This window comes from Vicia villosa, linkage group LG2, assembly GCF_029867415.1.
Source record: "Vicia villosa cultivar HV-30 ecotype Madison, WI linkage group LG2, Vvil1.0, whole genome shotgun sequence".
Lineage (NCBI taxonomy): Eukaryota > Viridiplantae > Streptophyta > Magnoliopsida > Fabales > Fabaceae > Vicia > Vicia villosa.
The window spans coordinates 146,026,035-146,049,787 of record NC_081181.1 but is presented as its reverse complement, the minus strand read 5'-3'; the positions used below and the strand labels follow the sequence as shown (position 1 = coordinate 146,049,787).

Sequence of the window (23,753 nt, the reverse complement as noted above, 5' to 3'; positions counted from 1 at the left end):
TTTCTTTTCCAATTTTCAGGGTTTGTCAACTGCCAAAGCTACGAGTATTGGTAACCCTAAACCCTATTCACAAATTATTACTTGTGTTAAACCTTTTGCCTTTTATTTTTATATCCCGCTGGTTTCAATTCCCCTCTCCTCCGCTGGTTACAATTTCCCTTCCCCATTATTATTGTTATATTATTGTGTGGTTAGTAATTATAGGGAGTGCAACTTATTAATTGAATTAGCATCACGTAATTTTATAAGATAACATAACTGAACATAATCACGTGATTGGTGCACACACGCACGCTTTTGGGTAACCCTCTCTGTTGCCTTGTTGCCTTGTTGCCTGTTGCCTTTGTGTTTTTTTGCAGAATAAGCCATGTCCCTCGAATACGAGGATACCTCAGCCATGCTGCCTCGATAAAAAGGTCACGACCCTAATGATGCTGCCTTCGATACACAAATGACCTAGACCCTCGGATGTTGCCTACGAAAAGGCTGAGGTATCTTCTGGCTGCCTACGAAAATGGCTTATTCTGATCCTTGCCTTAGACTACCTGCCCTTCTATGGCATGGGATAGTCTTATGGCAAAGGATGCTTCGATGACCCTTCAACCTCCAAACGAAAGGCTTCCTGCCCTCTTTATGGCAAGGATAGACCCTTTCATTCTGAAAGGAAAAAAAGAGACCTATCATCTGAGTTTAAGGTAATTGCCCCTAATTGCCTTGCAATGCTCAAACCTTTTTATTATATTCTTTCTCATAATTTTTCAAAAGGGCAACGCTTATTCACAAGCTAAAGTCCCTATCTCTTTCATCTACATTTTCTAAACAAACGAGCAAGCAAAGCAATTAAGAGCCCATGGAAAACCATGGATGCAAAGGGTGCCTTACACCTTCCCTTTGCATAAATTACCCCCCGAACTTAGATTTCTTTAAAAAAGGTTTTTTCTGTTTCTTTTTGCCTTTCTGATTTAGTTTGGATAAAATAAAAGTCGGTGGCGACTCTTGCTTACCGCGACATTCCGATTATTAAAAAGTCAGTTCACCGTATTACAGTAACCTTCAATGTTTTGGGAACCACCTTTTCTGTAATGAATGTACTCCTTTGATATTAATGGAAAATATTTTGAAGTTTCTTTGTCTTCTTACTTTATTTGCCATACACGTTTGTTTGAACACAAAGCCATTTTGGTGTTAGTTAAACCATTTTGGCTTACGTGGTATACCTCAATATCTACGTTTTTGCAATCTTTACTTCGTGCATGCTTGGTTTGTATCTCTTCAGATACTTCCCGTTTACTCTTAGGATCCTGCGATCTTCTGCTAACTCTTCTATCTCGTAAGGGTCCCTCCCAGTGTGGGGACCATTTACCAAGTGTTTGATTCTTTCGATCTATAGGTAAAATAACTTTCCAAACTAAGTCATTATTGATAAACGTTTTACCTTTCACCTTTTTGTTGTATGCTCTGGACACTCTCTCTTTTTGTCTTTTTATCATCTCCAATGCTCGAAGTCTGTCTTCGTCCAAGTCTACTAATTCGTTCATCATCAACTCCCAATACATGTTAGGAGGAATTTCTGCCTGTCTTTGTATCCGAACTGACTGCAAATATATCTCAACTAGGAGTACTGCGTCATGTCCAAATGTCAGTTGGAAAGGCGTAGTGTTTGTAGCTTCTTTTGGAGATGTTCGACAAGCCCAAAGCGCTTGGTCCAAGGTTTTGTGCCAACTCTTAGGCTTTTTTCCTACATTTTTCTTTATGAGACCGATTATTATCTTATTCGCTACTTCGACCTGTCCATTTGCCTGAGCATAGTAAGGTGTAGAAGTAAGCAACTTGAAACCCATTTCTTTGGCGAAGTCTTGCATCTTTCGCCAAGTGAACACTGATCCTTGATCTGTGTTTATACTTTTTGGGATTCCAAATATGTTTATGATGTGTTTCTGAATAAACTCAATTACAGCCTCTTGGTCCACATTCGCCAGCGGTATCGCTTCGACCCATTTTGTGAAGTAGTCTATTCCTACTAGTATGTATCTTTGACCCTTAGAGGATTTAGGGTGAATTTCTCCAATCAGATCTAGTGCCCAGCCTCTGAAAGGCCATGGTTTTATTATTGAACTTAACTCATTCGCTGGAGCGTGTTGAATACCTGCATGCTCTTGGCATTCTTGAAACCCTTTTGCGAATTCTATGCAGTCTTTTAACATAGAAGGCCAATACATTCCATATCGAAACAGAAGCCATTTCATTTTGTGCCCCGCTTGATGTGCACCACATGCTCCACTGTGTACATTTGAGAGAGCCAAATATGCTTCTGCTTCACCCAGACATTTCAACAAGACTCCCTCAGGAGTTTTCTTGAACAATTCGTTCCCCATCAGGAAATATGATAAAGCTCTATACTTCACCTTTCTATCCGTGTCTGTCGAAGGATCATTTAGATAGTTCACAATTGGACTCCTCCAATCTGTGTCTGCTAAAGAGTCTATATTTAATACTTCAAACTCTTCTTTGGTGGCAAAACCTAATTGTGAATTCTCCAGATCACTTGGGGAAAGCTTGGTAGCCATTGCTTTTCCTCTTACTTCGATCAGTTCCTCTAATTTCTCTTTTGATACCCTGTATCCTGAGGCTAACTGTGCCAGATCGTTTGCTTCTTGATTCTTGGTCCTTGAGACGTGATTTAACTCCACATATTCAAATTTTTTAAGCAACCTATTTGCTATGACAAAGTACATGATCAAGTTTTCTTTGATGCATTTGTACTCCTTTGTTAGTTGCTTAATCACTAGTTCAGAGTCTCCTTTAATTTCGACTCTGGTTGCCCCCATTCTAACAAAGCTTCAAGTCCAGCAATCAGTGCTTCATATTCAGCTTCATTGTTGGAGCATAAGGGACCTTCAATCTTGTACTTGAGCTTTGTTGGAATTCCATCAGGAGAAATTATCAACATTCCAACACCAGTTCCCTCTCTATGAGTCGAACCATCGAAGTATAGCTTCCAAGGCTTTAAGTCTACATATTGTTGAGGGTTTTCAACCACTGCATGGTCAACAATGAAATCTGATACAATCTGACCTATCATTGCCTTAAGAGGTTGAAATATCAGTGAGTATTCAGTAAGGGCTAAAGCCCATTTGCCAATTCGACTATGCAATATTGACTTTGATAGCATATGTTTGATAACATCACAATGAGACGAAACATAAATATCAACTGGCTTTATATAATACTTAAGTTTGATACAAGAGAAATATAAACAAAGGCAGAGTTTTTCTATGGCGCTATACCTAGTCTCTGCATCATTGAGTACTCTACTTATATAATAAATGGCTCTTTCGATGCCATTTTCATCTTCTTGCGCTAACATACTACCTATTGTATTATCTGAAGCCGAAATATACAGGCGCATGTGCTTCTTCCCATTTGGGGGAGACAAAATTGGTGGATGGATCAAGTATTGCTTGATTTTATCAAAAGCTTCTTGATGTTCAGCACGCCATTCGAACTTTCCTTGCTTGAGTCGAAGTAGAGGGGAGAAAGCTTGCGTGCGTCCACTCAAATTAGAGATAAACCTTCTCAAGAAGTTTATCTTCCCCAGTAAGGACTGCAGTTCTTTCTTCGTGGATGGAGGCTTAGTTTCCATGATAGCCTTCGTTTTATTCTGGTTAATTTCTATTCCCTTCTTATGGACCACGAAGCCCAGGAAATCTCCAGCCTGCACAAAGAAAGCACATTTAAGGGGATTCATCTTTAAGCCATGTTTTCTCATTCTTTCGAATGATTGGCTTAGATGATCAAGATGATCGTAATCTGAAACAGATTTCACAATGATGTCATCTATGTATACTTGCATGAATGTTTCTATAAAATCATGGAATATATAGTTCATTGCTCTTTGATAGGTTGCCCCAACATTCTTTAAACCGAAAGGCATTACAACCCACTCATAGGTGCCTATGGCTCCTGGGCAACGAAAAGTTGTTTTAGACACGTCTTCTTCTACAATGAAGATCTGATTATACCCAGAGTATCCATCCAACATACTTAGGTATTCGAAGCCTGCGGCTGAATCTACTAGCATTTCTGCCACAGGCATGGGATATTCGTCCTTAGGAGTTGCTGCATTCAGATCACAAAAATCTATGCATACTCTTAATGAACCATTCTTTTTTATAACAGGTACAATAATGGCAATCCATTCAACGTACCTTGTAGTTTGGATGAACTTGCAACGTAGAAGCCTTTCGACCTCTGCTTTAATCTTTGAATGGATCTCTGGCGCGAACCTTCTAGAAGTCTGCTTTATGGGCTTCTTCTCTTCCTTTATTGGCAACTTTAGTTCGAACAGGTCTCTTCCTAAACCAGGCATCTCGTCATAATCCCAAGCAAAACAATCTTTGTTTTCTTTTAACAACTTGATAGCTCTTGATTTCGACGTTGGGTCTAATTTCGCACTGACGTATGTTATCCTCTTTCGATCCTCGTCTCCAAGATTTACTTCTTCGAGTGATATTGGGCTAACATTTTTATGTTTGATGCCATTGGGTCCTTCTCGAATCCCAAGGGTTCTTCATCGTAGATTGCGTCTAACCTTTGACTCGAATCTTCTCCTGAGATTTCTTCGACTCGAACAGGATCTTCAGGTGGTTGGGGGATCATATGTATCCCCGAATCTGTCGTTTCTTCCTTTCTTAGACCTGCATTAACCAACATGTTTGATAATTCGGCTTCGAGAGCCGTCTTTCTTTTATTCTCGGCTATATAAGCCGAAATCTTTTCGAAGAATGATGACTCAGGCATCATCAACGTCGTCATCCCAGCCTGTTGGCCGTATTGTTGGATAATGCTCTATTGGTGCGGTATCTTCTAGGCCGTCCATTATTTCCCTATTCCATTGGAACCCATTTGGGTTCAAAGACAAGTAATACAATGCATTCTTGTTTGGGGTGTATATATCTTCCGCAGCATGGCAAGGTCCTATGTTTGCCAAGTTCCTATCGAAGTTAGTCTTATTAACTTGATTAACTTCAGCCATGTAATAACTCTGATCCCCCTCAATATTCTCTACTATGCCATCTTCTCTCCAAATGGTTAACCTTTGATGCATTGTCGAAGGCACGACAGCAACTCCATGGATCCATTCCCTTCTGAGCAAGAGGTTATAATTTGCTTTTGCTGGTATGACCATAAACATAGTTGGCCTCGTGACTGAACCCACCGTTAGATTTACTTGGACAACTCCCAAGGTTTGCCCTATTTTGCCTTCGTAGTTAGACAAAACCATGTTATGTGGCCTTATAGATGATACCCCATCAGAGTCAAAATCATTTGTCATTCTATCATCTTCTTTCCAAGGGCTGGAATGCATCTTTTCCTCTTCTTTCTCATTTTCAGAATCGAACAATTTGCGTTCCACTGGAGGTTTGCTTGACCTTGCCCCCTGGGTTGGGACTTGGTTACTACTAGATTCTCCGATTTCCCTAGGTTTGTATTCTCTTTGAGCCTTCTTCATCCTCTGGTGTCTTCTCCATTGGGATCTGGACATAGGATTTTTGCCTTTGTAGTTCTCCAACCTGTACATCTCTCGATTTGAGGAAATCTATCGCTTAGTGACATCAAATGTATAAGTTTTCTTAGGAAATCTATCGCTCTTATCATTCTCTACTGGATTTTTTCCATTGGCAGGGGTAAGTAATTTGCAAGCATAAGGCGGTGCTTCTTTTAGTTCGGCTAGATCTACTTCGACCTTTTCTACACTGTATGAGTCTTTGAAAGATTCGCTGTCAACGTCTTCTGCTTCGACGTACGCTACCCTTTCTTTCTTGTAGCCCTTGTTTGCCCTAGCCTTTTCTGCTTTTAAGCGTTCGACCTGTCGAACCCTATCTGCCAACTGGGCCATATCCCTTAGATATTGAGTATCCAGTTTCTTTCTAATTGAATAATCTAAACCACCAGCAGCCATTTCGACTAGTTCATGCTCTGGGACAGTCGTGAAACATCTTGATTTTAACAAACGGAACCTGTTTAGATACTCATCTATAGGTTCTGTGAACTTCCTCTTGATGCTAGCCAATTCTTTCAGACTTATCTTGGTTTGACCCATGTAGAATTGTTCATGGAATAATCTTTCCAAGTTTGCCCAAGCATCTATCGAATTTGGGGGTAAGGTAGTGAACCAAACAAAAGCATTTTTTGTCAGCGAACTAGGGAAGTATTTAATCCTTAAATCCTCATTCCCTGCTAAATCTCCTGCTTCTGTCAGATACCTGGAAATATGTTCCACCGTTGATTCACTAGTGTCCCCTGAAAACTTTGTGAATTTGGGTACTTTGGTCCCTCTTGGTAATTCTGTTTGCATAATATAATCCGCTATGGGGGATGTATAATTTGGACGTCGAAGTCCAGTACTAAGGCCATTATTGGCCATAACTCTCTCTATCATGGCAGTTAGGTTATTCTCTGTAGCCAGGTTTTCTCTCCTGACTCTCTGAGCTACTTCGTCTGGGTGTTCGTTCCTACCTATTACCCTTAATCTGGGTCTTTCCTCCTCAAACTCTTGCTGGACGGGAACATTTCTTTGATTTGAAGCCTCTAAGTCTATTACCCGATTCCTTTCGACCATTGTTGTTCTTTGTGGAGGAATCACGCCAGCAGAGGTTGCACCAGGCGGAGGAACCGCATTTTGGATACGTTCTAGAATGGGATCGCCTTCTCGATAAGAGGATTGGTTATTTCTCCGCTTGGGTTGTTGAACTCCCAAGAATTCTGCCATTCGATTCATTTGGGAAGATATTTTTTTGAAAAGTTTCCACATTCTCCCGATTAGTATTAGCAATATTGGTTGCTAATGGATTTAAGATTGACGCTAATTCTTTGGCCAGGATTCCTAACATATCGTGGTTACTTGCGTCCATCTCTTGTCGGAATGCTGCTTGATTGCTTGTGGTAAAATTGGGTATTTGGGCAGAGAAGCCAGTGTTTTGTGCGCTTCGACCCAGTGAACCAGCATTTGGCGAAAACGTTGCTGGGTTAGTTGTAGTGTATGTAGGTTCTGCTCCTCGTGTACCTGTCATGTATGGATATGGCATTCCATATTGACTGTTTGGTCTCCACTCGAATGCGGATGATCCTGGGGTAAATAACTGATTTGCAGCATTTGTCGAGGCAAGTTGCATTTCGCTCGCACTTGAGGATGGAGGCGCGGTAGTCGACACTGAAACTGGAATAGTCCCTGTCGTTGCTGCATTATTTTCAGGTATAGCCTGGGAACTATCCATAGGTCTCGATCCAGTCGGACCCGGTATATCCTGCGCTCCTTGAGTAGAAGTCGAAACATGCATAGAATTTGCCGCTCCTGTTCCTGACCCTTGTGGGGGATCTTGATCTCCCCCTGCACTGGTCGTAACGACCATTTTCTTGTTGTACCTTCGTTTGGGAATCGGTTGTGCACTGTTTGTTAATTTACCGTTCCTAAGGTTCATACAAGGTCTTGATATTTTCTAAACAAAACAAAACAATCGATTAATAACAATCTGCTTGACACTGTCCCACTGGGCGTGCCAATTTGTTTACGGTGATTTCCGGTAAACAACCGCTAGTCTTCCAAACTATAATAAATATGATTTGGTTACTCGCAGGATCGACTAGATTGATCCTGGGACATAGTCAAAAAGGTTGTTATTCATGATAGTTCGAATTATGTCTATGGTTGGTGCGTCTCGAAATAAGAAATACTTAATCAAGGAAATAAAGATTAGCAATGACCTTGTTATACACGTAAATATAACATCAGCGAAAGGTAAGTTAAAGATAAAACATAAGACAAAACTGTAAAGGTGCAAGAATCTTAAAGTGCAGAAAAGTTAAATGCTTCAAAATTAGATGACATGAAAGTAAAGAGTGCATGAATATAAATGACATAAAGTAAATGGAATGCAGTAATATCGAAAGATACTTGAATAAAGAAAAATACACATGTATTTAAAATGGTGTTGGTGTCATACGTACATTTCTCAGCGAACTCTTTCTCTTAACACTTGATACTTGAGTAATATGTGAGTGATTTGTACAAAATGAACACACGGAATCCTAACATTAAGACCCTTATTTATACTAGTTTCGACCCTAAACGGTCCTACACTAATCTAATGCCACGTTGCCCACAGAAAATCCAGGGATGCCATCTGTCTTCGTGTGATTACATAAACTACTTCGAAATTCAAATCATCCCGCCTGAATCTCCCTTCGACGCGTGGCAACATAATCAGAATCGAGAATGCCACGAAACACGCTAAGCTTCAGTACTTCGCATATTTCGCAAAAACGTCTAAGTCCCAAAGACCATTCTTTTCGAATTTAGCTTCGGCGCTCACTATCTTTGTTCCAACTTAAACATCATTCTCGAAGCATGGCCATCAGTAGCCATTTTTATCTTCAAAGATGATCATCAGTAACCATCTTCCTTTAAATTCCAAATCTTCGAAGGACATTCTTCTCAAACGAAATCTTCAGCTAACAGTCGCACAATCTCCATTAAGCTTAACTCAATCTACTTTTAGACACGATCAAAAAATACTATAACCTTGATTATTGATTGGCTTATTGAAAGACAAAAATACTATATCATATCATAGAACTCTATAAATCCTCCATCATAACCATAAATTTAACATAAATGTTATCTTTACACTCAATGGTACACTTACACTGTATAATAATTACTTTTTATTTATTTTTAAACAAATAAGCACATAACCATGCTGTATTTTGTTACGGTATAAACATAAGGTGTTAAATTTTGGTGTACATATAACAACCCTCTAAATTTAATATCTTACAAACCATATTATTGTTCATAACATAAATTCTCCTTAAATTATGAAAGAACTAGACTTGATAAGAATGAATTCAATCATCTCAATAAAAAGTATTACAATTTAACTACTTTCATCTTAATTTATCATTCTCGACATTGTGAAATTTGTTTTAAGATGTTATTTTAACAAACTCCAACTATTTTTTTTCTTCTTGAAATTCAATTATACAATATTAACATTAAAAAAAGTAATAAAAGAGCAAGTTACAAAGTACTATGTTAACTAATAGTCAAAGGCTTATTATAATGTTAACATGTGCCTTTATGTTAAAGACCTAAATGAAAAAACTTTATTTTGGAACTTGTGTTTTGAATTAATTATAAATATATAATTAATTTTATTTTTTATTTTATTCAAGACAAATTTTCTAAATGTAGGTTTTTTTAACATGTGTCCTTAGGGCACATGTTAGCATTATCCATATAATAAATAGGGTTGAAATTTGAAACACCATAGACGTAGTTGACTTTTTAATTTTATTTAAACTTCTCTCTTCCTCATGTTTTTTCTTAATTATTATTTTCGGATTTTACTAATAGTCAAAGGCTTAATGTTTTTTCTAAACTAATAGTGAAAGGCTTAATATAATAAATACGTGTGAATTTTTCTGCTCATTTTCATTATTTTGAATCAACATGAATTGTACATTCTGGGTGTACATTGAATTGAAAAACAACAATATAATAAGATTTATTAATTCAAATACAAAAATAACACAACTCGTACAAGTAGTGATTAACTACATAAAATTAAAATATTGAACTTAAAGATATAAATTAAATACAAAAAACATGGTGGATGAGTTAAGATAGTAGCATTCTTGCTTGTTGATATGTTTTTTCACCGGGTATAACTATGCATATTGTTATTTCGTTGATTATATTAAGACGAAGTCAATTAGTTTAGTTCAACGTAGTGTCTAATTCAGTCATATAGAGGACATGATTCTCACATTGTCCTCATACTTGTATTTCAATTTTTTAAAGCGAACACGTCTATTTATGTTAATCGATGGGCGGCAATTCTCAATACGACCACTCTTCTAGTGTTATTGATTTTGAAAACACCATTCGGTTAATAAATCAAAGAGTATTATATTATCTTTGATTCTAAATAAATTAGATTCAAGTTGTATAAATATAACTCAGTTTATAGCTGTAAGGGAAATATTTAGGGACGTTAACAGCTATCAAAGCCTCTACAGTGATCTTTAGGAATGTCTTCCTGAAACTCTCCTATCTCTATACGTGCTCGCTCAATAGCCACAATACGCTGACATGCAGGTAACACATCAACGGCATGATCTTCTATAACCTACTCTTCCTATAATACCACTAGGCCAACTTATTATTTATGTTATATGTTGCTGGTGGAATGTATATGTTACATTTTTACTTTATTTCATATTGCCATCATAATAATTTGTTTAAACTAATTAATTTTGCATATTAATAATATTAATAATAAAGTAATATGAACAATAATAATGTATTTCATAAGAATATGAATAAATACGAATTATTGCAATGTCTCAAATATTAATGATTATTATTATAATATATACTGAAATTAGAATAAATAGCATAATTTATAATTAAAATATATCAAATAATAAAATTTTAACGTATTAATTTAATAAAATATTTTAAAAAAAAAATTGAATAAACTTGAAAATTTTAATATTTTAAAATATAAGATATACATTTATTATAAAATAATATTATCTTTTAGTAACTTATTTTAGAAAACAAATTTCTTTTTTGAAATCATTTATATTATTTTAAAATTTTATAAAAAATAGATATTAATTTTATTAGAAAAATTATTATTACAATATATCAAATATTAATTTATAACAACATAATATATACTGAAATTAAAATTAACATCATAATTTATTGTTAAAATGTATCAAATAATAAACTTTAATGTATGTTATAATAACTTTTTTAACGTATCAAATAATAAATTTTTAATAAAATATTAAAATTAATTTTTTTTAATAATATATACATTTATTAATAACTTACTTTAACATAATATATACATAATATTTTAAAACGTAATATATACATGTAAAATCAATTAGTTTAAACAAAAATTATAATGGAAATATGAAATAAAGCAAATATGTAACATATACATTCCAGCAGCAACACTTGGTATTGGGAGGTCATGGGTTCAACACCTACTATCCACAAAATTTTAAAATTTCTATCGTTAAAATTTTGAAAATTTAAAATAATAATAAATATAACGTCTACGTGGAAATTAAAATAATTCAAAATAAGTATAATAAAGCCACATCAGCATATTTGAATTAAAAAATTATAAAAAATACACAGTCAGCGTGCCACATAAGCAAATGGCATGTGCTATTTCCTGGGAAGGTCTAAAACGATAGAATCTTCATTTGACAAGGTTAGTTTTACAAAAAAAATTTACAGGGAGGTAAACCAAAAGTCGCCCATATGGCAGGGGGCAAAATGGTAATAACCCAAAAAACAATACAGAACAAAAAAATTCAGAAGTTAACTTCTACAATGCATAACAACAAAATTCGGAAGTTAACTTTTGTATTCTCCTGAAACCTAAAAACGTAATGCCCAAATCCTCACTAAACAACCTATTATGCGTCCTCAAGTACCATAAACAACCTATTATGCGTTTAACTTCAAACTAATGCAGCACAAAACAAAAAATGAAAAACTTATCGATTGTAAGAAGTCGATGATTTTCGATTAAATGAAATGGAATAGAAATTGGTTGATTTCCTAACCTTGAATGCAATGCAATAGAAGTAGCGAGAAAGTTTGAAAAATGATGAAAAATCAAATTTTCTCACGAGCTCTATTTTGGGTTTGAGTAACCTTTTAAAAATGAAATGAAGAAGTAGGAAGATGGAAGGTTTAACGCAGTATATGAATCAATCGTGTACAATTTAACCTCCGTAAAAAATACAGAACTTAATCATCGTATGTATTCATCTATGTTCTAACGTGGGTCTGAAACTTGACTTTAGATACATTTTAGATACGTCTGAATGTTTAATTCCAAATCTTAACGACGTTGTTGATTTTTCAGTAGGGTGCATGAGTATCACTAAAGGTGGCAAAAGTAACCCCTGAGAATTTCCCAAAATTTAACATTATGGGCCAAAGATTTATTTATAGGCCCAAAATCAGTAGCCCGATCCATTAGTTTCCATTTCCATTGATTCAAGCTTGGCTGTAACCGCCACGTTGGTAGGCGTAACAGAACCGAAGCAACGAAGCCACACCTGTTTCCGATGCTCCACTCACTGCAACACTGGAAGAAGAAGACGGAGGAAAACTATTGTTAGCTTAACCAATACTAGTATCAAGTAATGGAAACCAAAAACGAAGGAAATGCAATTCGAAGCGGAATTGAGAATCCATTTACTTTGAAAGTTGGTCAAGTATTTACTGGTTTTGGAATCGGTTGTGGCGTCGGAATCGGTGTTGGACGCCCTTTAAATTTAGGTATTTTCTTTCTCTTCCCTTCCAATTTCACATTATGGACTTGAGAAATTTCTTCAACCCCAAAACTCCTCAAAATTCTCCTTCTCCTACTTCTCCTAACAAACCTAGTAGTAGTGTGTATTTTTTTACCATTTTTTAAGGCTAATATTTTAATGATTTATTGAGCAGCATTACTGAAGTTGTTATCTTGTTATGAATTTGCTGCAGCTGCAATACCTATGTTGAATCAAGTAATGAGTGCCACTAGGGGTGCTACTGATGCATTTTCTGGTGTTAGCAGGCATGTCAATACTTCTGTAAGTAAGATAATTATCACAATTATGCTTCTTGTTCTATGAAGCACAGACACCAGACACACGGCACCGACACTGACACATCTACATTGATAATAATTATAAAAAAATAAAAAATTAAACCTAATCATAATTGTCTGTGTCGGTTTTGGATAGTGACAGGAACTAGGGGTGGCAATTGGATCATTAAGCTAAAATTTATCCAATCCATCCATCAAAAAATCCATCCAATCCATCCACCAAATAAAAAATAAGTTAATGGAATTCATCCATTTATATACATGGATGGATCCAATCCATCCAACACATTTTGATAATCCAATGGATTATTTTTATTTTATACTTGAAAAATCGAGTTTTTTTCCGAAAAAACGAAAAATCGTGTTTTTACAAAAAAACAAAAAAATTCAGTTTTTTCGGGAAAACAAAAAAAAAAACTATTTTAAAATACATAAATTATTATTTTTATGAAATTTTTAAAAAAATAAAATATTTTTAATTATCTTTTGGATGGATGGATATCCATCCATTAGAAATTTGTTAATGGATGGATTAGATGGATTTTATTCCTTAATGGATGGATTGGATTGGATTTTTATTTAGAGAGTTTAATGGATCGTAATGGATTAGTGGATTGGTTTGATCCATCCATTAATGATCCAATCCATATCCATCCAATCCATCCATTTTGCCACCCCTAACAGGAACACACTTTTTCCAAAGTGTTGAATGTAGTTGGTGCTACAGCGTTCTTGTTCCCTTGCTTTTGATGAAATACTTGTTTCTCATATAAATATGTTGGTACAGTTGAGGAAGCTTGGAGCTAAAAATATTGAATTAGGTGTTGGATGTGGAGTTGGTTTTGGTCATGGTTTTGGAGCTGGTATGTCATATTTTCAATTCTTTCAATGTTTTAGCATTTTGTGATTTTTGTATTATTAAATTATTGTAGTTACCTATAAAATATCATATTGAATTCAAGGATAAGAATTCATTTTTCTTGTCTTTGCTTCTGTTGGATGAATATGTTACTAGTTCGATTTTCTCTTGTTATACTCTTGACATTGTTTTGGTTAGGTATTTAATCTGGTTGTTGTTAGTTGGGATCTGTTTGATTGTCAATCTATCTGTTGTGGCACTATTAGCAATGTTTAAACTCATACAATTGTCTGAAAATGTTTAGATACTTTGTTCATAGTAGTTCCCAAAATTATTCGTTGAAGAAATAGGAACATGAGATTCTAATGTTTTAATGTTTTACACGCTCATATAGTATTAAACATCATCCTAGGAGGTATTGTGTGCACTAAAGAATATAATTGTTGAAGCAAAAGAAGTTGCTAGGGTTCCACAACCACAACATGCCTAAACCATTGAACGCTTCAAACACGAGCGCTGTTCTTCTCTGAAAATTAGTTGTCATATATATATATGGTTGGATTCTGTTTTGATTATTTTAGTGGACATATACTCTCCATGCCATGTTAACATTCTTCAATTGATAGCTGGGTTTTTATATTTATTATGGCAGGACTTGCTGTGAAACCTGGGGTGTTGAATCAAATTCAATCTTGCTTTGTAGTATGTGAAACTTCTCTCATTTGAAAAGTATTGTCTTTTAATATCTTCCTTTATGTATCACATCTTTAAATGTTTAAATACTTTAATGTTCTAGGTAACGATGACAAAGATGATGATGAAGTTTGGAATTACTCCCAGTTTACCATTTAGTTCGGGTGCATTTCCATCATCCTTACAAAGTGCCACAAGCATAGTCAGTCCAGGAAGCAGGATGCCATTAGTAACTAAATCGGCTGATCAATTATCTCAAGGTCTTGCGGGATCTCAACCAATGAACATTGGTTTGGCTTTCGATAAAACTGCAATAAAAGACACTGCAGCTGACACTACATATGGCAGCCGAACTGAGAAGGTTCTTAACAACTTTTTGCAAAATCCACTGTTGAAGGGAGAAGGAGGAGCTTCCAGTGAAACCGTATGCCCTTATTTGCTCACTTTCATACATGACAATTAAATATTGATGCATTTTTCTTCTTATCATTAAAGCACGGGGAGTATATTTTTATATATAGAATTGAAAATGCTTTCTAACTTTAGAACTTTCCCATACACTTTATGCTTCACTTAAATGGATGATCAAAGAATTTGCATTTGGTATTGTGAAACACTTTTGAAAGAAGATATAGACTGTAGGAGCATTTTCCACTTGGAATGAGATTTTTTTAGGGTTACCATCGAGGTCCAGGGCTAGTATGGAGATGGGCGGGTAAGCTAAAACTGAGGTAAAATAGCCTCAATGGAAATAAGCAGTCTCCAAGGTTACTTCCTACCACTTGACTTGTATTACGGCTCCTAGGTAGTATGTGATTCTTGGATATGTTGCCAAAAGTGTCTGGCTTGCCAAAGTGTTATTGGCTTGCAAAGTATTCTAGGGTATAATGTGAAATTTCCAAAAACACTCGAGAATCCCTGTGGCGAGGTTTTGGCGACAGTGCAAATTGGTAACATCAATTGCAGAGGCCACAATGCCGCTATTGTGGTGGTGCTTCTAGTTTGATGGGTAGAAAGGATGGGTGAGTTAGTGATGGGGATTGGGTAATGATGTTTTCTTAAAATGGTATTCATAGGTATAAAAGAAAATATCATCTCTCCCTGTAAGCTTGGTTTTTGGCCTAAACATGGACATGTTACATCATTCACTAGAATTTATATTTTTAAAATAGATTCACACACTCTGCAATCCTAAAAAACAAAATGTGAACACTTTTTATTGATAATGCATCTCTTAGTTATATGAAATTCTGATTCTAATATCTAAGATTCATTTGTAGGCTGGACGCTTGATCGCAGAGAACAAAATGCTTCAGATGGTAATTTTCTTCTTCTAATTAGTATTGATTCTGTGGCCGAGATATTAAATCACCTTTTATAATATACTAAATAGTTAAATACTGATAAACTCTGAATCTTATAACTAGAGTACATGCTTCTTGTTGAATTTTTCAATGTTTCTGCTGTTTCTATTGTTGTAGGTTTTGAAACACCAGCAAATGATTGAAGAACTTGTGGAGGAAAATGAGAAGCTTAGGCATATACTAGTGGAAGAGCTGAAAGTACCATCGAGCAAACTTGAATCGGGTTCTTCAGGTAGAATTAGAAATAAGTTGTCATGTAATGATTGTTTTGAGTGCCGTAGAAAACAAAGAAGAAAGTAGGTTCAAAATAATAATACTAATATATTCATTGAAGTGTTTGCACGTTGACCCTTAAAGGGGCACCCCTAAACAGTGATACCCCTTAGATTTTGGGTCTTTTTACTTACAAATTACTGGAGTGGAGATAGTATAAGCAAATGTTATCTGGCACGAAAAACTAAATGGATTAACTAATTAGAATTTGGATGACAGGTATTTAGGAATTGTTATTGTAGCTTTCCAAAAAAAATTAAGAAAATAATACAGCAAAAGATACTTGAGTAGAGTAAAGGTCTGTTTGGCAGGAGGGAGAATGGAGAGGAGAAGAGAGGAATTACTTCAAATTTTAGTTGTTTGGTTCAATGTATTGGAGGGAAGAGACAGGAGCAAAATATGGACTCTTAGGAACAGCATATTTATTTCAAGTTTGGATTGAAATACTCTTTCATTAAATTTTCTTTCTCTATAGAACCAAACACAATGTCTTTAAATCTATTCCCTCTCCTCTCTCTTCCCTTATATTAAAAGGCCATTGTTCAATACATCCACCATGACTTTTTATCTCACAACCTAGCGAAATTCCAAAAGTGCTCGTATATTTTGGATTTCAAAATTCTGACGCGCCAATTACACACCAAACACTCTCAAGATCATGACAAATCCAAAGGGGAAAATACAGAGATTGATATTATTCGGACACTTGCACCATATCACACCCAAATCTCATAACCATGCATAAAAAGATATCACAGAGATTAAATATTTGATCTTAATATTGAATGACACATGTTGACTGTTAGTTTATTGTGGGATTGATTTATAAATGATTCATAATGTAAGATTTATTAAAAAATGTCAATTCTTCTAATTTTATTGTCTAATGGTGTAAAATAGTGTCATTGAGTTAATTTAGAGATTAAAATTCGAAATTGTGTTTCCCATTGTAAGGAAACATAGAAAATGCGGAGGAAAGGTAAGGTTAATTTGGAGATTAAAATCTGGACTCTTTTTGGGCAAAAACATGGGTGCTACTCCGATAACGTGATTTGGTGTATAGTAGACACGTCTGTATTTTGAAATTCGGACGATTAGAAGAACATTTTGAAGTTTCTATAGGGCGATTGATGAACAACTCCCTATTAAAATCCCATCTCTTCTTTCTGGTGAACCAAGAGGCCCAAGGGATTTAATTTGGTGGGTCTACCAGTTTAAATTTTGTGGGAGAATTACTACTATTTACACCACTTTGCTCTCTTTTTCGTACAAAAATACTTATACAATGTGAGAAGGACATCAACTGTTTTGGAGTTATAATTCCGAAAAAGAAAAAAAAGAAAAACAACTGGAATTTCTTTTTTTTTCATTACAATAAAATATAGAATAAAATATCACATTCTGGAAATTGGAAATATAAATATGGAATACCGTTATAAAGGATTTGAATCATGTCACTGTTTTTGGAATTTAAATTCTGGTACTTAACAGATTGAAAAAAATTATAATTCAGATTCTGTTTCCTGAGATTGTATTTTAGAAGGAAAACAAATCTTAATCCTCTTGTTTCATGTATCATTTTAATCAATCATTTAAAGAGTTAGCAGTGAGATTTAGTTTGAACTTTTTTTGGTATTAACTAAGTAAGGAGAACATGAAGTATTCTGAAGTTGGAATATGGGCATTCTTAAAACACAACTTTTGTCTGTGTTTTTGCAGATCGTTACACCCGGAAAGGAGATAATGATAGTCGAAAAGCAAAAAGCTAATAGATAAATCTTTCAATATGATGGGGATTTTTCATGCCTAATTATAAACTTGACAAGTGCGTTTTCTTAATTCCTGAACATAGCGAACATTCCATCAATAATTCAAATTAAATTGATTTGATTAGTGTTGATCACGATCCCTTTGCAAATAGCAACAAATATTCACACATGGTAAATTATAATAATTTGAAGTCATTGTGATAGAATCAAATGCTTTATTTGTTATTTGATGTGGTACTACATTCTCACCGTATAAATTCTTTTCTTTTTAACTGCTTGTATGTGAGTTGTACATAAGGATTCTTTTGTGTCAAAAGAAAACAATTAGGCCAAGGATGTGTCCACCTCTTCTATTCTCCACTATCAGTTTTGTGCTTTTTAGAGAATTTCAACCAAGAAAATACTGTCCACACATTCAATCAACTCAAAAAAAAATTGTTCTTATATGATAAGCATTTTTCTCTTTATTCCACATTTTTATTTCATTAAATCAACCAACACCATAAGATGTGAACAATTACTAATAAGTAAAACATCAATTCATAATCTTTTGTGATAAAATCCAATAAGTAACATCAATTCTATGTCAAATTAAATTTCATTGCATGTCACCAAGTCTCTTTTATTTAGTAAACTACAAAATATGACACCAACAAATGCATACATCTGCAATGTTTGGTCACCACTGTCCTAAACAAATCAATAAAAAAAAACATAGCTACTAAAATAATAGAAAAGCAACATAACAAAATAAGGGAAAATTAACAACAGAGAATTTACATGAATGCATATCTCAGTGACTTGGTAATCACGTCTCAGTTTAAGAAATAAGCATAGCAGCAGCAGCAAAGAGTGGTAGCATGAAAAAGCTGTTCCTATGAATAAAAGCGTTGCTTGGTAAGGCTACTGGATTATCAGAAAACGATTCTCCGGTGGACGGAGATGGAGTAGGTGATGGTGAATCAGGTGTAAGGGCAGGAGGGAAAGCTATGGTAGAGCTTGGAATTGGGCTCGGGCTTGGACTCTGACTTGGACTTGGGCTCGGACTTTCTGGTGGGAGTGATATAGGAGAAGAAGTATGGGCCATGATGGGTGCAGGGGAAGGGGCTTGGGCTATGGATAATGTTAGGAGAGTAAGGGACATGGCTAGCACAAGTGTGGCACGTGTGAGTGCCATTGTTGCACAAGGGAGAGGAACAGAAGAGAGCAATGTAGGTATTGTTCTGTGATGGATATATAGATAGATAGGTGTAGAGATGAAAAAAAGTTATTATTCGCTCTTGTTTTTTAACGCAATCAAAAGGTGGAATTTACACGTATATATGACGAAGATAAAGTTTAAGGTTCACAGGCATATATCTTGTGAGGTCCAACAGGACCAATGGAATTAGAACAAGCCATTTTAAATTATCCAAGGCATCTTGTAAGTTCTATTGTGAAAGTTATTGGTCATAAGAATCTCTCAATGGGTTCTTAGGGGTTTTTGACAGAATTTCTCAAATACCTCTTTTATTTGTATATGCATTTTCGAACTCATTAAATTCTAGTTTTTTATCGCATAGACTCGGAGATACATATTCGAAAGAATCAAAATGCATATTTCGGATATACATATCCGAATTAAAGACTGACTCCCAAAACAAAAGCAAAAACCTTAAAAACAAAACAACTTAACATAGATTTAACATAGATAGTCGAAATTACATAGATAGTGAAACAGAAATTAAACATTACATTTAGTTATAAACTGGTAGCTGAGGACGTTGCAACATTTTGATAACATTTTCTCCCGGTCGTTGAAGTTTCTCATCGACTTCAATCGGATCCTTAGTAGAGTATCGGTGAAAAGTACGCCACATAACATTCAAGTCGTCATCCGTCTTCAGTGCAAACTGGGTGAAATTTATCTTTATTTCACTGTCAAGTGAGGGTGAACGATACTCGAGTTTGACCACCTTTCTATTTTCTGGATAATGCAGGAGAGAGTTCAGTATTGTAATCAGCTCGGCGAGAGGCGTGTCCTCGGAGAATCTAAATTGACGTGGCGACATCTCACCACTGAAGTAGATAAAAGCAAGTGAGAATATGTTTGGCTCATCTCAGTTTGTGGTGTGTGATGTTGAAGAAATGGTTTGAAGACCCTATTTATAGAAGATTTGGAGCATTTTGAACCCAAGAATTCTTATCCTGCCACCAGGGCATGTTTCAGATATGTATACCTCTGAATTCACATTTTTTTATTACGAAAATAGGAGTTTCGGATTTGTATATCCAAAATAACCCCTGTTATTTTTTAAATGAAGGTTATTTTGGATATGTATATCCGAAATATGCAAAAACAAAAGCAGAATCATTTCCATAGAAACATGAAAAGGAATAAAACGGTAAAATTAAATAGCGGTAAAATGTAGAATAGATATATTATATATGTGTTGAACCGTATAGAATATACATTGTGCACGACAATACATTCAAAAAAATGGTTCGATTACATTCTAAAATGCACCGAACGAACTATCACTACTTAAATCTAAAACAGGTTCTTTCTTTGACTTCTCCCAATTTGACTCTCTCTCTTGAGTCCCTTCAATTTGGTGAACTCTGCCATCTTTTCCAAAAAGTGATTCGACCAAGTTTCCGCCTCTTTTGTGGAATGTGTCGTCCACTCCACTGATGTAGCAAGAACAGAACACCCCGGTTTCAAATAAACCTGAACAAAATGGAGCGATCTAAGATACCCAATACAAATGATGCGATCGGAAGGGTCTTGAGGTGGGCGACTCCGAAGAGGGAAAAATGTCTTCGAAAAACCATATCTCGTCAGATCGATACACACCCTGTCATATGCACTTGCTATAAGATGACCATATCAAGGAAGCACATCTACTTTGCCACTGGTACGGGACCGATAACACATGGAACAAGAGCATTGTGAATTTTATCGAATTTTTCTTTTTTCCAATATAGTCGTGTGCAAAATTCCCTCTGCATCGTCAACTTCGAAATAAGTGTTTGGCGCACAAGAGTGTGATTCTCCTCTCCTTTACCAAGTAAACCAGACAAGGCCCGAAACCCACAATTACCATCACCCCCATATCTATGATCCTTTCAATGTGTTTGTCCATAAAAAGCGACATCTCATCAATGTGGATAATAGGTGGTTGTTTTTTAATAGGCTGTGTACTAGGTGGTTTGGAAATGCGAGCTCCCTTGAAAACACGTTTTTGTGATTTTGGGGTTGGAGAATCCGGGAAATGTGAATCAACAACTTCATGGTAAGACGGAGTCTGCTTTGTTGAATTGTTATCTTATGTACTTTTCACCTTTTTAGGGGCACATTTGGATTTTACCGGTTGCGGAGGAGGTTTCAAATCAGTGGTTTTTGGATAGGCGATTTTCCTCAGCTGTTCTTTAATGGTTTTTGGATAGAAAGTTTATCCATGATCACTTCCAACTCGGTTGCGATGGTTATACTCGATATACCATTCTTCGTCGCACCGTAATCATCAAAACAGAGTCCTTTCCAATGAGTGTAGACCTCGTCCATATGTATGGGTGAATTTAGCTTGATCTTTTTAGAAATGAGACAAGCACGCGGAAGCCTGTAAGTTTTCCTAATTGTACATCCGAACTTCGAACAATTTGGCATCATCGTATTCGCTCGCTTCGCCTGATCAAGAATAATAGATTCAACGTATTTTAGAAAATCTGGATATTTAACACAGATACTCCTGAAATGTGCCACATTCTTATCATACAACTCTTGTAGAAGAATTTAATATATTCGTCCATGCATTCATTATCTTCTCCAACATGACCGTAGGTTTGATCCGAGCTCTCACATTTTTTGTTACGTGATATTGGCAAAGTAATGCATATGATGTAGGAAACACATTTCCTACCGCATTCATAAGGGTGATATCTCGGTCGGTTACAATGATACTATGCATATTTTGTGGATCCTTCAACAAATTTTTGCATATATCCAACACCCATGTAACATTATCTTCTTTCTCATATTCCATAAATGCAAATCCCACCGAAAATGTCTTCTCCATAGAAGTGACGCCAACAATTTTTAAAAGTAGAAGCCTATACTTTCTGGTCTTGTACGTTGAATCAATTATAAGAACGATTGAAAATGTATTGAATAACTTGATTCTTTCTTAACGAGTCCAAAAAATGTCACGAACACTGACTTTATCCTCACCCACTCTGTACCTTGAAACATAGTGGTTGTCATCCAAAAGTTTCATAAGTTGTTGCATTTCAGATCTGTACCTCTATTCGCCATGTTCTGTTGATAACGTTCATTATATACCTGTTTGATATTTGAAACACTATGGGGTCTTTTTCGTTTCAAATCGGCAAGTATGTTTTGTAATGCCCTGAATAATTCGATTAATTTTTTAATGAATTGTTTCGAAATAGTGGATGAATTATGAAGTGAACGTGAAATATTGGACTTTAAATTATCTTATTGGAATTAATCATTTAATTAGCGGTGGTGAAATAATGAAGTAATTATTTGATTGGGCTTGTTTTGGTGGTTGACATAGAAATATGGGGGTGTGAAGCTTAAGCCCAATAGGAATAATAATAATAATACAAGGTTTATATTAAAGGAAGAGAATTAGGTTAATAGAAAGTTGGATTAAGGGTTTTGGTAAAGATACGAAGAGTTGTTGTGAAGAGGAAAAGTTGTAGAAGAGGCAAAGGTTAGAATCTACGGCGAATCTCGGATTCGATCAGAGAATTGTAGTGCGGTCTCCAATCCAAGGTAAGGGTGGGATTCTGACTATATAATCGGGTATATGATGATTGATATGTGGGATTTTGGGTTGCTGAAATTACTACTATGTTTGGTGTGGGTGTTGTCTGTGTTGGTGTTCTTTGTTGTGATGTTTTGAAATCGATAAGAAATTAATTATGTTCGATCAATGAAATGTTGGTGCAAAAGAAAATTTGTTCGTGTCGATTTAACCAAAATTGATGTTCTAGAATATTGGATGTTGTGTTAAGTGGTCGATGAAATTAGAAATGAAATTGAATTCTGGAGTTAGGAATTAGTAGAGGAAGAAGAAAGGAAATTCTGGGAAAAAGAAAGAAACTAGGGCGGGGGCCACACAAGCAAGGGGTGGGCGCCCCATATGCCTGGGGTGGGTGCCCCAGATGAACAAGAGAGTGGGGTGGGGGCCACCATCATTTTGTAGTACTTTCATTCAATGGATTCTCTAATGTGTGCCTTGGCCTAACCAAAAATGAATTCCAATGATAATTAGTAATAGAACTATTTGGTAATGAGAAATATGATGATTAATTAATTGAAAAACAAAGTTGTTTAGTTTCTCCTTTTAGTAACAGTAGCAGACATTAACAGAAGAATAACCATAGTAGAGGAATATTAACTGCAAATATTAGTAGGAATGGAAGTAGCAGAAGGATAATACTAGGCACTAGGGAGAATTTGTTGACAGCAGTATTAATGTAGATATCAGAGCAAAAAATTATCAGTAGAAATAGCAGAAGTATATATATATATATATATATATATATATATATATATATATATATATATATATATATATATATATATATATATATATATATAACTCAGCTGGTATTATAGTTAGAATAGAATGACAGAAAATTGGTTAGTAGCATAATTATTTGTGACAGTAAGAATAATGGCACAAATAGGATTTTATAGCAGAAGCAACTTTCAATAACATGAACTAGTAGTACTGATAAGCAATGGATGAAAACAGTACCAAATAGGAGTATTAGTAACTTTAACTGACAAATTAATTAACCGGTTTGGATTGAAAACTGTCCGAATAATTACGGAACGTGTGTAGGTTGTTTTGATTGAATTGTTACGTTGGATATTTGTTGGAAACTTGTAAACTTGCAGGTGATGTGAATTTAGTTGAATTGCCTCTAATTATTTGCAAGATAAAGTTGTAGGCTTTATGACCAATATTGATGTGTCGTTGAATTGCCGTTGAATTATTTGTGTTGATTTATGGTTGTTGATTTGTTGTTGATATGTTGATGCTAAGTTGTAGGCCTATGGCCAGTGTCGAAGTGATGATGAGTACCT

At 35.3% G+C, this 23,753-nt stretch overlaps 2 protein-coding genes across 2 annotated transcripts; one reads left to right on the top strand and one right to left on the bottom strand.

Moving 5' to 3' along the window:
• Window positions 1-12,103: 12,103 nt before the first annotated feature.
• On the top strand, window positions 12,104-16,090 carry LOC131652345 (uncharacterized). Its single transcript, XM_058922187.1, has 7 exons — window positions 12,104-12,379; window positions 12,587-12,675; window positions 13,480-13,555; window positions 14,204-14,253; window positions 14,348-14,668; window positions 15,525-15,563; window positions 15,726-16,090. The coding sequence occupies exons 1-7, from the start codon at window positions 12,244-12,246 to the stop codon at window positions 15,906-15,908; spliced, it is 894 nt and encodes a 297-aa protein (XP_058778170.1). The 5' UTR covers window positions 12,104-12,243; the 3' UTR covers window positions 15,909-16,090.
• A 2,380-nt stretch (window positions 16,091-18,470) lies between these two features.
• On the bottom strand, window positions 18,471-18,827 carry LOC131650246 (early nodulin-20-like). The gene has a single exon (XM_058919966.1). The coding sequence runs from the start codon at window positions 18,825-18,827 to the stop codon at window positions 18,471-18,473; it is 357 nt and encodes a 118-aa protein (XP_058775949.1).
• Window positions 18,828-23,753: the final 4,926 nt, after the last annotated feature.

Bases quoted from the DNA above. Each gene is read 5' to 3' on its own strand.
- LOC131650246 (XM_058919966.1), bottom strand. From the start codon at position 18,827: ATGGCACTCACACGTGCCACACTTGTGCTAGCCATGTCCCTTACTCTC.
- LOC131652345 (XM_058922187.1), top strand. From the start codon at position 12,244: ATGGAAACCAAAAACGAAGGAAATGCAATTCGAAGCGGAATTGAGAAT. The intron at 12,676-13,479 runs GTAAGTAAGATA...ATGTTGGTACAG, and splicing joins GCAGGCATGTCAATACTTCT to TTGAGGAAGCTTGGAGCTAA. The intron at 14,669-15,524 runs GTATGCCCTTAT...ATTCATTTGTAG, and splicing joins GAGGAGCTTCCAGTGAAACC to GCTGGACGCTTGATCGCAGA.